Source organism: Mustela lutreola, chromosome 5, assembly GCF_030435805.1.
Source record: "Mustela lutreola isolate mMusLut2 chromosome 5, mMusLut2.pri, whole genome shotgun sequence".
In the NCBI taxonomy this organism is placed as follows: domain Eukaryota; kingdom Metazoa; phylum Chordata; class Mammalia; order Carnivora; family Mustelidae; genus Mustela; species Mustela lutreola.
Window position 1 is genome coordinate 77,635,774 of NC_081294.1, and position 15,481 is coordinate 77,651,254.

General features: G+C 54.1%; 1 protein-coding gene across 2 annotated transcripts in view; it reads left to right on the forward strand.

Annotated features, from left to right (window-relative positions):
• PSD2 (pleckstrin and Sec7 domain containing 2) overlaps window positions 1-15,481 on the forward strand; it is a 55,922-nt gene that overhangs the window by 6,476 nt on the left and 33,965 nt on the right. The window contains exons 1-2 of one of the 2 annotated variants that reach the window (XM_059174759.1): window positions 73-428; window positions 13,368-13,786. In XM_059174759.1, the coding sequence (XP_059030742.1) occupies window positions 13,413-13,786 (374 nt within the window). In that variant the 5' untranslated portion in view covers window positions 73-428; window positions 13,368-13,412. Of the gene's footprint in view, window positions 1-72; window positions 429-13,367; window positions 13,787-15,481 lie in introns of those variants that run through there. The other variant, XM_059174758.1, reaches the window with a different exon arrangement.

Sequence of the window (15,481 nt, forward strand, 5' to 3'; positions counted from 1 at the left end):
TCCCCCACTTTCTTAAAGGGCCGGGGCGCGGGGCTGTACGGGAAGGGGCTGGCCACACCCTCCCTGGCCGGGTCAGGGCACACAGTGGGGACCTGGGGGCGGAGGTGTGGCTGGCGGGCTAGCCAGAGTGGTCGCTGTCGCCTCGGGCTCTGCTCCCGCTACCCGCCCGCCTGCAGTTCCCCCGCCCTTCCCCGCCCTTCCCGCTCCTCCCTCCCTCCTTCTCTCCTTCCTTCCCTTCCCTCCCTCCTGCCGTCCGTCCCCCCATCTCTGCTCAGCTTCTCCAACAGCCTCGGCTCTGACACCTGAAGGGACTGAAGCGGGCGCGGGGAGTCCCTACAGGCGGAGGCGGAGCGGGACGGTCAGTCCGGCAGAGGCCTCCGCATGGCACCGCCGTGAGAGGCTGGACCCAGCGACTGGGACCAGGAGCGGTAAGTGGGGCCGCGGGGCCACCTGGTCCCAAGGGCCCTCGTTCCCGGGACCCCGCCTCTCCCAAAGTGGGGTTGGGGGCCAGCTGGGTTGCTGGGGGGAAACGCATGCCGGAGGGCGCCGCCCTCCGCCCTCCATGCCCGCCGGGGTCTGCTAACAAAGCTACATTTTGAGATCAATTCCGTGGCGGCTGGAGCATCCGAAGGATACGGTTGTCATGGAGATGGGGCTGGGAGAGGAAGCCCGGGGATGGCCAGGTCTGGGCCAGGGAGAGGGGGGGCTACCAGAGAACCCCAGGCCAGCCTGCAGGGCCAGTCAGGGCCAGGCGGGGTGATTGCCTTCTGGGCTCTGCCTGCCGATCCCCCCCTTTTGTATAATCTAAGCTACATGTGTGTGTTGATGGGGTGCCAATGGCAGCTTGGTGGCAGGGGACCCAGGGGGTTGGGTGGTTGCCGGGGCCTGCTGGCAGCTACCTTTACCACGGAGCAGCTTTGAGGATTTATTTGTTTCCAGTTTCCTAACTTTGACAGCCTGGCTTGTCAGCCAGACCTTCCCAGCTCTGGACTCTGCTGCTAGAAAGGGGGCTTGTGTGGGGGCGTGGCAGGCAGCGGGCAAGGCTGAGAAGGCCCATAATGGCCGTGGCAGCCGCAGGGAGGGAGGGGTCCTTAGAGCCCGCTGCTGGGGCTGGGTTGGGGCAGGGAATCCAGATGTGGGGACCACCCTGCCCAGCTGGACCCCTCCTAAGAGGAGGTATTCTGACTGTTGCTGTCCCTGGAGAAATCTGGGGACTCCCTGAATCAGAGCTAGGGACATTGTCTCCACTCAGGCTCCCCCCCCCCTGGGGGGGGCACTGCTCCAGCCTACCCCTTTGTCTTGGGGCCATCTTGGGGGGGGGCGACCCTGGAAGGAAACTAGGAACAGAAGCGGTAGCCACAATGGAAGTGGGTCTGAAATTCTTCGCAGGCTCAGGATAGGCCAGGCTGAGCTTGGTGGGTGGGTGAATGGAGAGCAGGGAGAGGGCTCAGGGTTTGTCCAGGGCAGATGGGCAGCCTGGGTCTAAGGGGAGGCGTTTGAACTTTCTTAGGTTTCCCTAACTCCTTCCAGACTCAGCATGCAAGAACAACTTATTGGGGGGTATTCAGGCAGCTTGAAGGAGAGAGGGTAAGGGGCATTGTGACTACCTCCAAGCCCAACCCCTATCCTTGAGCAAATACAGCCATTCTCCATCCCCATCTGGAAGGTTAGAAGCCCTGCCTCGCAGGGAAGCTACAAGTTCTGTGACCTGGGATCTCTGAATCAGTAAGATGGGCCAGCTGTCCTCCCCTGCTCACCTCCTATCTCTGGAGGAGGGACCTGCCCACCCAAGAGCTCCCTCTCTCCAATGTATAGGGAGATATACTGAGAGCAGTGAGAGGGTCTCTGAGCAGGGGACATGACCCTGCTGAGCTTCCGTATATAGAGCACTTCCACTGGCTAAGTACTCTCATTCACCCGGCTTTAGAGGGAGATACTGCTAGTATTCCCATTTTGTGGAGGTGGATACTGAAGCTCAGGGAGAAGTTGCCTGTTCAGCGTCACTTAGTAAGTGGCAGAATGAGGATTTGTACCTAAGCAGAACTGTTTGCTGCTTGGACCTCTGTCCCCAGTCTCATTTTCTTCTTCTCTGAGATGCAAGTTAGGAGGGAGGTGACTGCGTGCCTTTCCGTCTGGAGCAAGGGAGTCACCTTGGGGGAGACTGAGGCACTAAGCTAGGGTCTTCTAGAGAGGTGGGATCAAGGCATTCCCATTCAGGACATTTGCTTGCAGGAAAATGACACTGGCTCCCATGACAGAAGATGTTCTAGACATCCTTTGCCAGATGGTCTTTTCCAGGAAAATCTGTTTTGAGCGGCATCTTATGTCTGGGGCTCCATATTTAGACTGGCTCCTCATACAGGAGGATACACTCAGACTGTCGCCCCTGGAGGGGTGTTTGGGGGGAGTGGTGAGCCTGGGCTGCACCTGGCTTCTTGCCACAGCTCAGGCAGAGGTAGGGCAGGGCTGCCTTGCTGGTCTCCCTGGGACCTGGTTGTTTCCTGTAGGGCCCTCGTCCTTCAAAGTGTGTCTGCTCGCTGGTAAGTCTTCCTTGGGAGCTGACCCTTTTTAGGTGGTGAGCCACTCCAGGGCTGTGCCTGCCTGGCCCCAGCTGACCCTAGCATCCAGCCATGGCCTGCTGGAATGCAGGACTGCCTCTCTGCCTTGTGTCCAGGCAAGTGGGGCCTTGAGCTTCCCTCTTTGGAGTGTGTCGCTCCACTCCTTTCCTTCCCCCCTAATTTTTTGTCTCATCACACCTGGTAGTGCAATGAACATCCACTTATATACCCTTCCCCTAGAGACCTAGATCTACCCACTGTTGACATTTTACCGACGTTTGTGTTTCTCTCTCTGAATCTTTTGAAAGTAAGTTGCAGATACCCTAACACTTCACTTCTGAATAATCCAGCATGAGTTTCTTGAGACGAGGACGTTTTTCTACATAATGACTATATATTGTCATACTCAAGAAGTTTAACCATGATAAAGTTTAACCTAGTATGTAATCCATACTCGAATTCCTCTTATTGTACCAGTAATGTCCTTTTTAGCTGTTTTAAAAACAAATTTTGTTCAAGGATCACACATCACAGTTAGTTATGTCTCCTTTGATCTGGAACGATTGCCCTGCCTTCCCTCCCCCGCCCCGGTCTTTTGTCACGTTGTCATTTTTAATTGACACTCTTCCTATAGAATGTCCCACATTCTGAATTTGTCTTGTTGCCTGCTCACAAGTAGATCCACCTTAAACATTTGTTGGCAAGAGTATCCCATAGGCGATGTTTGCCTCCTTCTCAATGCTTCTCTCATCAGGAGTCCTATAATAGGCGGTCAGCTAAGTGAGGTCACTTGGTTAAAGAATCCCTTTGTTTCACTCCATTCCTCTCTCTTTCCACTTCCAGAAGCTTCACCCACCTGGTCATCCACACACCAGGTCAGCAAAACTGACTGAGCTCGTACTTCAGACCATGTACTGGAGAAGGGTGATTCAGCAGTCACTGATGAGGCCTTCAAGGATCTCCCAACCTCAGGGGTGGTGTGGGGGTGAGCCACAACTGGGGGCAGGAAGTAGTGAGGGGCGAGGTGATGGAGGGGTCCAAGAGAGGAAGAAAGGGAGTGGGGCCTGGAATGTGGGCTGATGAGCTGGCCCTTTCTCCAAAGAACTGGGAGCCACCAAGGTCTTCAGAGAGGAGAGTAATGGGATAGGTGTGTGTGAAGAAGATGGAGGGGAATTGGCAGGGCCAGTGTGGTGGATAAGGACCAGTCCGACTGCCATGACGTGGCCCAGGACGAGAGGGCGGGCACTGAATTTGGGGCTGCTCTGTATGGCATGTAGAGGGAATGCATGGTGGGAATGGAGTTGGTGGTGACAGAGGATGAAGTTTTGAGTATGTGGGATCCACGTTACTCTTCAGATCAGAGGAACGGTGTATGGGAAGCTCATTCCTCAGGTGCTGGTGGCCGCCTGTGGCCGCCCTCTCAGAAGCTCATTTTAGGATGAGGGCAGAGGAAAGGCCACTCATGACTCACAGCAGGGAATGGGTGGGGGGCTTTAAGGCACCAACAGGGGAGGGAGATTGAGCACCAGCCCAGGGCCACTCTAAAATTCAGAATAACGCCTTCTGTGTGGATCCCCAACTCCCTTACCTCATTTACTTCTTCATGCCTTTTTTTTTTTTTTTTTTTTTTAAAGATTTTATTTATTTATTTGACAGAGAGAGACACAGCAAGAGAGGGAACACCAGCAGGGGGAGTGGGAGAGGGAGAAGCAGACTCCCCACTGAGCAGGAAGCCCAATGTGGGGTTTGATCTCAGGACCCTGGGACCATGACCCAAGCTGAAGGCAGACACTTAACCGTCTGAACCACCCAGGTGCCCCTTCTTCACACTTTCTTGGTGAAACCCCAGCCCTGGTTAAATCCAACGTTCAGCCACCCAGCCCGCCCTACATCTGCCCCTGAACAGCTGAGCAGGGCTGAGAAAATCCACAACCCAGACCTGTCTCACTTGAAATTGCCTCAAAACTGTGAGCTTCAGGTGAATCCTTAGCGCTGTCCGGCATTCCCACCATAGGTCCTGAGGCCATCTCCTTTCCCACTATCAGCTGACTATTTCACACTTTGTCTGCTACCCTCAATCCTTGCTCCTCATTCCCCATCCTCCCTCTCAGCTGATGATCCTGCTCCCTACTTCTTTGAGAAAACAGAAGCAATAGGGACTTTCCCAGACTTGCAGTGTGACATTCTACCGGCTCCTGCCCCCATGGCTCTCCTGCTTCCTGTCCCTGGGGGTGAGGCCTTCTCTGGTTAAGGTTGCCCCTCTCCTTGTGCACGATACACTGTCCCCCACCGTGCCTGCTCGAGGGCATTGATGCAGCCAGGGTCCCCTCCTGCCTTGTCAGTTCCTTCCGTACTGGATCCTTCCATCAGTAGACCCTTGCTCTTGTTTCTTCTGTCTTACAAGGTGGCTCTCTTGTGTTCTCCGTCCAGCAGCTGCTGCATCTCTACTCTCCTTCGTAGCCAAGCTCCCCAGAAGGGTTGTTAGGACTCATTATCTCCTGGTCCTCTCCTTCCACTCTCTCTCTAGACTCCACTCCAAATGGGCTTTCACTCCGTTCTGCTGACTGCTTTTCTCAAGGTCACCATGGACCTCCATGTTGCTATCCTCAGTGGCCAAGTCTCAGTCCCCATCTGAAGCATCTGACACATTCAGTTTCTCCCAATTCCTGAAATATTCTCTTTGACTTCCAACATATCCTTTCTTGTTTGCCTCTGGCCTCGTGGTTGATCCTACTGTTTCCTTCTGCTCTGCCCCGCCCCCACCTCTGCACATGGCGGTGTCCCAGGACTCAGTCCCTGCACGGCCCGATGTCTCCCTCTACTTCCACTCCTGTGCCGACCTCATCTGGTCCTGTGGCTACACCTTCCCACGTGCTGCCAGTTCCCACATTTGTACCCCCAATTTTGAGCTGTCTTCTGAGCTCCAGTAGCTTTTTTAACATCTCAACTGTCGTGTCTCATAGACCCTTCAAACTCAACTTGTCCAAAGCGGAGATCCCGATCTTCCTCCCTAGACCTGCTCTGTCCAGTCTTCCCCATCTCAGGAATGGCTCTGAGCTCCCCAGAGCTCAGGGCCCAGATGCTGTTGTCATTCCTGACTCCTCTCTTTCTCTCCTACCCCTTTGTGCTTGCCATCACCCCATGTGCTTGCCATCAAGGTGTGAGGCTGTTGACCAGGTCCCACATCTTCTGGCAATGGGCTATGGCTGAATAGGAGGGACTCTCTCAATGATGGGTTCGGATGGTCACAGTGGCACAGCCTCCTATAGCCCATTTCACACCTGCTGGCTTCATGCACATGCTGCTTGCCTTTATCCTGCCTCAAGGAGACCACAACCTTGGTCAGACCCTGTGCTGAAGTCCTAAAGCAGAGACAGGAACAGGTGAGGAGAGGGGGAGAGGAGGATGACAGGGTACCCTGTAGGGGTGGGGTCAAGTGGGGCAACAGCATTATGAGGTTGGGGAGGGGGTGGGGGAAAGGTCAGAGGGGAAGATGCAGAGAGATAGAGGGGTTTTGGGGGGGTGGGGGCAGACAGAATGTGAGGATCTAGGGAATAGGAGTTAAATAAAACTTGGGCAGAGAGAAAGGAGGATGAGGTTTCTTGGTTCATCTCTCCTGGCTGTTGAGCCAGACTGGGGGCTGGGGTGGGCAGCGGCTGCTCAGAGACGGAGGCCCCAGATCCACCCTCAGGCGTGTTAGCTGACGCAGGGATGACTGGGAGGACTTTGCTTGCTTAGTCCATTATAGTTCTTGGTATTCTGCTCTCGGTCTGCGGGCTCATAGGTCAAATGGGGCTCAAGAAGCTGAGTGAGTCCCAGGTATCCTATGAAGCTTCAGGAAGACGGAGCAATGGCCGGTCTCTTAGCCAGAGCAGCCGAGTCCCTTGTTGTCCCAGATAGCAGAGGGCTCATCCCCCCAGCTGGAAGCCAGCTGGGGATTGAGCCCCAGCTATAAACTTGACTTGGGATTTGACAGCAGACAGGAATTTCATCAGGGTTGAGAGGCCTCCAAACTGGTATGCAGATGTATGCAAATGCTAAGCAAAGGAGGGTGCCAAGTGGCTGGTGGGTGGGGAGAGAAGCACGTTGTTGTTGGAAGATGTCAAGGAAGGACCTTTGCAGAGCTGGGCCCAGAGGCCCCTGAGAATCCCAGCAGGCTGAGGGGTACATGCAGATAAGATGCAAATGTGCACCCGGCCCTGAGGACCTCTGCCTACCCAACCATGAGAAAGAGAAGGCCGTCCAGATGCTCACTACTCAAGGCAAAGCTGGTTCCCCAAGGGCCCAAACTGAGTGGAAGAAAGCATGGTGATGCTGGGCTCCTTGATAACCATGGGCTGGCACCCCCTTGAGGGGTTCAGGCATATTTTCGGGGAAGTCCAGGGCCCTGGCCCTGCACCTGCACCTAGAGTTGCTCTTCTGCCTTGAGGTGGACATGAGGAGGGAGCCTCGCCTGGGGTTGGGAGTGTTGGTGGTGCCAGACTGGAGGGGCCTCACCTGCTTCAGGTAAGGGTGGGGCACTTTATCTGGCCAGCCTCCTGGGCCCCAGATTGAACCCTTCTCCTGCCTCCACCCTCAGGCTGGGCCCCTGAAGCCCTTGCCTCGGAAGCCACTTGACAGGCTGCCAGGAGCCAGTGTCTGCAGGGCCCACTGAACATCCTGTGCTGCTCTTCTGCACATTCCATTCCTAGTGAGGGCAGCCCACCCTTTCCTCTGCAGCCTGAGAGGGTTCTGGGAAGCAATGATTGCCACCTCTCCCTGAGCACTTGTGCCTGGCTCTGAGCTGAGTGCTGCACCCACACCATCTCTGCAGCCCCGCGAGGCAGATGCTCTTAGCACCCCGCATTTTACAGAGGAGGGTGCTGAAGCTCAGAGAGGTGGGCAGCTTTCCCGAGGTCACAGAGCCTGTGGACAGCAGAGCTGGGGGTTGAAGGCAGGTCTTCCTGACTGTACAGTTAGGACACTGACCCACTGTCCTGGACTCCCAGTCTGAGACCCTTTTGCTGTATGAGGTGCTCCAAGTTGGGCAGACACAGTGGGTTTGGAGGGATTAAGGTCACCTTGAGGAATGGAGGCAGGGAGGTTCCCAAGACTCCTGGGTAGACAACCCCTTCCTATTATCCTGGTTATTCTGCCTGCCCCAAGCAGTTGGGACATTAAGAGGCATGTCACCAGGCTGGTCTGTGCCTAGAGACAGTGCTTAGAGCTCTGACTTCCAGACTCCTTGACTGGCAGAGGCTTAGGGGGCGAACATGGTGAGCATGGGGGACAGGGTCTCCACCGAGGGGTCTGCCTGTGAGCTTCCTGGTGTCAGTGGCCCAGCCCTTTCCTGGGGGAGTCCTGGAGCTTAACTGGGGCCCCATGAATAGCACGGGACACAACTGGCCAAAGCCCATTCTGAGCACTTAGCACACGCCAGCTCTTTTCACTGATCATCTTATTTAAGATGATAGATTTCGTGTATGTGTGACAATCTCAGCTCATGTGCAAAAATCTGGGTAAGCTAGGGAGTCCATGTAGTAAGAGTTCTGGGAAGGATAGTGGGACTAATGGGGATGTCCAGAGTGGGCTCCCAATGGGCATGGAATAGCTCTGACAATGAAAGGCTTCCAGCATTTCCTTTGCCTTGCAAGTAGCCCTTGCTTGTACTTGAACTCACTGTGAGTATCCAGTATGCAGAGGTGGGAGATCTTCAAAGACTGTCCCTTTTGTGGAGTTCATACCCAAGGCATATGGATGGGCTTCTCAAAAATACTCAAAATGTTGTGCACATATGTGGGAGTCTGGGTAGGATCCACAGCGCCATCATATGATCAAAGTCCAAGACTTGGCAATGGTTTGGAATCTCTGACGTATACGGGGAAATGAGGCCAGAGAGCGGTTTCATTTCCCCAAACTCTGCTAGCACCTTGGAGGCAAAACCCGAGTCTCAGATTTGCTTCAATAATGACATTCCAGAATGATTTTCTCTGATCCCACTCCTGTCTATGTTTAGCCTGCCTGGCCTCTAAGTACCCTTGGACATTCCACAGGCTCTTAGATTTTGCCTGGTCTCGGTAGTACTTAACACGATGGGCTCCCCACCTCAGTTCTGCCTCCTGCATCCCCATTTCTACCAAGTGGGCCTGTATTCCCCCATCTCCTCCCAAACCCATGCAGTCACCTGATGCTACTAGGTCAGTGTGGGTGCCTATCTTCCCCATCCCCCACCGTAACCCGAAGCAATGAGTTGTCTGTTTTTGGCTCTTGGCTTCTCTCAAGGCAGAATGATTTTAATCCCAGCTGCCCAGTGATGTCAGTCTAGCTGGCCTGAACCTATCCCTAGGCCTGTGGGCTCCTCATCTCTACCCCATCACCTAGGGGTATGCAGGGTAGACATGAGGGGCTGCCCAGCTCCCTTCATGTGTGTTTGTATGTGTGTACATGTATGTTTGTGCCCAAAAATGCATGCACCATATACTTGCTCACAGACATACACACAGGCCTCAGTACCCATGCATTCTCCCCTCTATCTTGTAGAGGTGTCAGGCCCTGGAACACTCTTTGCTGGGCACCCTGCTCCAGACCTTTCCTTGGGCTTTCCATAGTCCCTGGTTTGGATCTCTACATGGAATTCACCACACAAGGTATCCCTGTGACAGTCCAATGTCATCCAAGCAGAATGCCAGCCTTACCTCTTTCTAGCTTTGTGACCCTAAGCATATTCCTCAACGTCTCTTAGCCCCTGCCCATAACAGTGATGATGAAAATCTCCAGGTTGCTCATTCATCAAATATTTAAAAGAGTGCCTGCTGTTTGCCAGACTTGGTGCTAGGTTCTGGGGGAGGTGGTGAATGTGACCCAGCCCCCACCCTCCTGAACTTACATCCTACTGAGGGAGATGGCAGGAAATAAGGAAGAAAATAGAAAAAGGAGTTTCAGTTCTGCTAAGTGATGCTTGGCAGATCGGATGCTCAGTGGAGGAGTGTGAGAGTACAGGGTGCTGAGAGAGGGCCTCTCTGAGGAGGCAGGATTGGAGTTGAGCCCCAAGTGACAGGAGAGGCAGTCATTTAGAGATCTAGGGAAAGCGCATTCTAGGCCAAGGGTACAGCTGGTGCAAAGGCCCTGAGGTGGGAATGAGCTCAGGGAGCAGAAAGAAGGCCAGTGTGGCTGATGGGGTGGGGGATGGGGAGAGGGCAGTGAACCAGCTTAGACAAGGCTTTTTTAGGCCATGCTAAGGAGGATGAATTCTAATTGAAGTGCAGTGGGAGACATTGGAGGGTTACGAGTGAGAGAAGGATATAATGTGATTTGTGTTTTCACAGTTCATTCAGGCTGCCATGAGGAGAGTGAGGAGGGGGACAAGGTTGTCTTAGGCACAGCTGAGACCCAGAAAGTGGCTGGTTTGGCATTTAGCCCTGGCCCTGCCAGTGTTCCATTATTATCTTGGGTCCACCTTAGTTGGAGCTGAAAAAGATGCCACTGATCCCAAGGTCATCTCAAGGGCAATGGGTAGTAGGAGCCCCTGCTTGGAGCAGGGCCTGGTTTATGCTGAGAGAGGATGCAGGGGATCTAGCCACTGCCAGCCTGTCATCCTACTGCTTGGGATCAGTGCCTTGTGGCCCAGCTGCATTTCCTCCCTTGGTCTTGCCAGCAGGGTTGGAGGGGGCAGGGTCACTGCTTCGGGTAGAGTCTCCTGCTTGAATATTTGAGCCCTTGATCTTGTAGGAGGATCTGACAGAGGGCCTGGGAAACTGTGGGCTCCTCCTGCATCTCCAGCCGATCCAGGTACAGAAGGAAGCTATCCCTGAGTTGTAGTGCCAGCTCCTCAACTGTGTAATCTTGGGCACAGCCTTTCCTGGTTCTGTGCCTCAGCATCTCCATTTGTCAAATGTAGTGGTGGGAAGAGTGGACCATAGCTACCTTTCCCCTTGATCCCTGTAGGGGTTTGTTCTTCCTTGGATTTCTGCTTTCTTTGCATTCATGATCTCAAGCTCTTCCACCAGCCCTGGGGAAGGAGGAGAGCAGAGGTGATGCTCCCATTCTGAAGATGGGTTCATAAAGGGCAGAGGGGACAGTGAGGCATCTCAGGGCACATGATGGTTCAGAGTGAAGGCTTGGGGTATTGTTTCACACCTCTGACCCGAAGCCCCCCTTTATGCACCCCTCTCTTGGGCTCAGAAAGAGAGGGGGTGTTCTGGCTCAGCTATTTCTGGGCTCAGCTGGCCCTCAGCCCAGGCAGGGACTCTGGGCCCCCCGCCCGGAGGAGCTCAATGCTGCCCCTTGTCTGCCCACCCCCTGAAACTGAGGACACGGCCCAGTGCCCGGTGTTGGCAGAACCTCTATCCCACTCCCAGCTGCAGGAGGACAAGGCAGGGCAGGTAGGGTTGGAGCCAGCCTGAGGCAGCTGCTGAAAGTTGGGGGGTGAAATAGGGGCCTCCCAAGATATCCTTAGTTTGTTTATAACCTTGGCTTTGGGGTTGGTGTAGCATGAGCATAAGGGGAAACCATTTATGCTTTCAAATCCCAGCCTTCACTGGGACCTCAGACAGAGCCCTGACCAAAGGGAGGTACTTGGTCCTGCTGAGCTCAGCCTCCATGTGTGGGTGTGGAAACTTGAGGCGCCCTGGTGGAATTGGGTTGGAGCCTTGTGCCCCATATCCAATGGGCATCCAGGCCCCTGGGCCAGAAAGCAGGCCAGAGGACTAGAACTCCGGCAGCAAGCCAGAAGTCCCCACTCTCCCTCCTCTTTCCTTTAGAAATGCTCCCCCCACCCAGAAATCTCAGCTGAGGAGATGACCTCCTGTTCTCCCCACTCCCAGCACACAACCGGAGGGAGCAGACTGAAATAGCAGCTGCAGCAGCAGGGATTTAGGGCAGACCAGACGGAACCCTTACTTAGTGCCGAGCCCCTTGGGGTCCCTGGCGTCCTAGGATCAGGGCCCAGATAGTCTACTGCCTGGATCTTTATGAGGTTTTTGTTGTTGTTGTTGTTGTTTTAATCTGTAGATGTTTTTTGTTGCTCTTTTGTTTGCTTGTTTATTTGTTTTTAAGTAAAATCTTACACTCCTGCCATCTTCAGAACTCTAGGAGAAATGCTCAGAGTGGCGGGTGGAGGCCCCAGATCCCTGTTTACCCTGTTCTCTTTTCTCCATGTGTGAAAATCGAGGGTTCAATGAATCTTAAGTGGGCCTGTGGTGGCAGATATCCCCTCCGGGGCCTGGAAACTCCCAGAGAAGAAGACTGACCTTCCTATCCAGGCTCATCTTCTCTATGTGGGAAGTTCCTCTTGGAGTCTAACTCATGGTTTTTTTTTTTAAAGGAATAAAAGATTGCCATATCTGATCCCTGTAGGTTCTGGTTTAGGAGGTTTGGGGGGAAGGCCTTATCTATTTTAACAAGTTCCTCAGGCGACACTTCAGACCAGGCAAGTAGAAGAATGGGTCTCACTTAAATTATTACTGCAGTACTTGCAACTTGTTCTGCTGCAGCCCAGAAGGCTGACCAGTCTCTCTCCTCCAGACTCCCCTGAAACCTGGACCCTTTCTTCAGAAGAGCCTGGGAGTATTGGGGGGAAGCTGAGGCCTGAAGAAGGAAAGAAGGAAGTTGTTTGGAGGGAATGGTCTGTATCCCCGGAAACAAAGGTCATGGGGTGGGGTGAGGTGATACAGAAATAGCCTAGGGGCTAGGTGGGGCCAGGGGCAGAGACAGGGTTGAGGGGGAGCTATAACTAGCCCATTGCATCTGTCCTCTTGTCTGAGATTAGCTTGGGCTACAAGCCTCTGGGAATTGTGGGCTGGTTTTGATCAGCTTTAAAAGGGGATAGGGATGGAGATAACAGCTAAAAATGCATCTCCTCATTTTAAGAGGAGGTACAGACCCAAAGAAGGGCAGAGGGGAGTGGGGGCAGGCTTGGCTGGGGTGGTAAGGAAGCCCAACCTGGACCCACATGGGGTCACTCAGTGAGTTGGGCAGAGCAGGGCGCAGCTCCCCTTCCGGTGCTCTCCCCAGAAAGTTCCATGGCATCCCTCTTCAAGGCTGGGTGAGCTCTGGGGGCCCCGGTGTGGAGGGGATCCCCAGGTCCCACTCCTCCTTTCTCCTCGCACAGCCAGGGCTCTGGGCACTGGGCAGAGAAGACAAGCAGACTGTGTAGGTGAGGGTCCTGGGTGGCGGCTCACCCTCCCAGCACCCTGGACAGCGCCTCATGCTGGGCCTGGGATGGCTGCCCTGGGCCCTCAGGTTGGTTTCTCTGGGTTGGCGTCAGGTTCTGATGAAGCTGCACTTCTGTTGACTTCCTTGTCTCCTTTCTTAAATCTCCCTCTGAAGGCAGCCCCAGCTTATTTCCCTCCATTCACCCACAGATTCACTCTTCTCTGGCTCCTGGAATCAGAGTGAGAACTTGGAAAGAAACAAGGGGACCGGCTGCTGTCAGCCTGGAGTTTTGCTTACCTCATACACAGGCAGGAAAGGGAGGGGGTTTGGAGAAGTCCTGGACCCTTTCCTAGTTCCTCCCAACCTGGATTTTTCTCACAGGGCTTTGGTGGATTCTGGAGGGCACAACAGAGACAAGTAAGAGGTAACAGGGAAGGCAGGACCGGGCACACAGGATGAATGCAGCTCAGGGGAGAGATGAGCTGGCCTGAGTGGTACTGTTGCCCTAAGGTGCCATAGCCTAACCCGTATTCCAGCCAGGAGGTCCTGAGAAGATCGTCTCGCCATCCTCCTGTCCCCAGGCAGGCTGCTCAGTGCTGGTCGTGCTGGGTTTTAGACCCCTGGGCACCTGTCCTGTCTGACTCACCTCTTCATCTCTTCATTCCCCTCCGGGTCTAGGGGAGTTCCAGGAGCAGTCAGCACGGGGAGGAAGTAGTGGCAGCCATGGATGAGGATAAGCTTCCGTCTGTACTACCTGGGGAAAGTGGTGCTGCCTGGGACCCCAGCTTGGAGTCCGAGGAAGAACCTGGGGTCCAGAATGGAATGGCATACAGCCAGGACCTGAACAGTAGCTACAACAGCCCAGCGCATGAGATGAGGGGCACTCTGGTGGACACTGAGGAACCCATACAGGGCCCGGACATAGCTCTCCATGGTCTCAGCCTTGGCCTTTCCTTCACCAATGGCCTAGTTCTGGGGCCAGACTCAAATATTCTGGAAGATTCTACAGAGTCCAGGCCCTGGAGGGCTGGTGGGCTGGCAGAGGGGGACAATGTTTCCAAGAATCTCTGTCTGGACACTGAGGACACTCAGCTGGGGTAAGTGGGGTCTTGGGTTGGGGGCTCACTACATTTAGCTGTTCCAGTGCTGTGTGGCCTGGGTCTAACCACTTAGCCTCTTAGGTGCTTGTTTTTCTCCTCCATACAATGGGAATTTCATGTCCCTGTTTTGTCCAGCTTCTGAGTGTTTTGGAAGGATAGAGCCATTAGATTTCAAAAGCCAGCAGACCTGTTGTGCCTTCCACCCCCAAAGCCTCCCAAACCATCATGGGCTGTATCCATATGGGGTTGGAGGACCACACACCACCCTCCATCCCAGGCTGGGCAGTAGAGTTGAGTTCCAAAATGCTTTGACGTGGAAGGTCATCTGGTCCATCCCTCTGTTTCCTGGAGATGAAGATCTCCCAATTCTGTAACTGACCTCAAAAAAGTAGACTTTGTGGGTTAATCCCTGCCATCTGCCCCTCACTTGAGTGCCCTCTGGAGGTTCTACCAGGAATCTCACTTCAGTCCTACTTAATGCAGTTACAGTCCCATTTCTATTATCCTCCGTAGGAGACGGAGAAACCTTCATGTCTTGGAGGTGCTAGTTGGATGGGGGTGGGTGGGAGTGGTGGGGATGGGACAGGAAATGTCTAGAAGACCTCAGGGTGGGCTAAGAAAAGCAAAGTCTTAGTGTCTTATTGTGAAGTCTTATTGTGCACAGTTGTGGGCCCTGGCCTGGACAAGCAAGTATGCATAGGTGGCATGCATGTTTCTGTTTGGCCTGTGCATTGTTGTGGGTATAGGAATGTGTGAACACATGGATATGCATGGGTTTGTGTGGTTTTGTGTGTGTGTCTGGGGGAGGTTGTGTGTGCCTGGCCTGTGCATCTGTGGGTACACACTTGGGTCAGCATGTCCAGGTCTAGGGCTGAGTGTGGCTAGCTTTGTGGATAGGAATGGAAGTATGTGAGGCTGGGTGCCTGCATGTACCAGGTATCCTCTGGCCGGGAGTGTTTCCATCCAGAAAGGTCCTAGGACAGCCACTTGGCTCACAGTGGGGTGCACACAAGGATCTGGGGCTTCTTGGAGCATACTATTTGTGTTTATGTGGTGTATTTATTGGGGATGGCTGAAGGTAGGGGCAGATGGAAGTTTGGAGATTAGGCTAATGGTCTTCAAGCCTCTGTCAGGACCACCTCTCAGGTCTGCTCTGGTGCATGAGAAGGTGGGAGGTAGTGGGATGGGGGAGACCATTCAGGCTCTGACAGTGAGATGAGAGCTCCCCCAAGGGCAGAGATCTGTGTTATTCAGATGTCTCTGGAACCTAGCATAGGCCTAGCAGAGGTCCCTTTGCTGGGCAGGTGTCTGGCATCTGCTCTGGTAACCAGGGCAGTGACCCTTATGTTCCTTCCCTGTTCCTGGAGGTCACCAGAGACAACTCCACCCCAGCTTACTTCCAGGTGTCCTGCTACTTCTTAGATTCTTGCCCTCCTCTCCACTTGCTTCTCCAGCAAGAGAAGGCCTAATGAGGCTCAGATCTCAATCTGCTGGAACTGGGCAGGGGGCAGCGGGCTGGGACGCCAGTTCCTCTCTCAGGTCAGTATGCTTTTGCAGGGAACACAGTAGGACCACATCTCAGACTTGGGGTCCAAGGAGGTGTCTGAGGGGAGGGGGTACTTCCCAGTCCTCCAAATAGAGCTTGGACTCTCTGAGGCCGCAGGGGCTGGGAGAAGCAGTGTGTGGCCGATC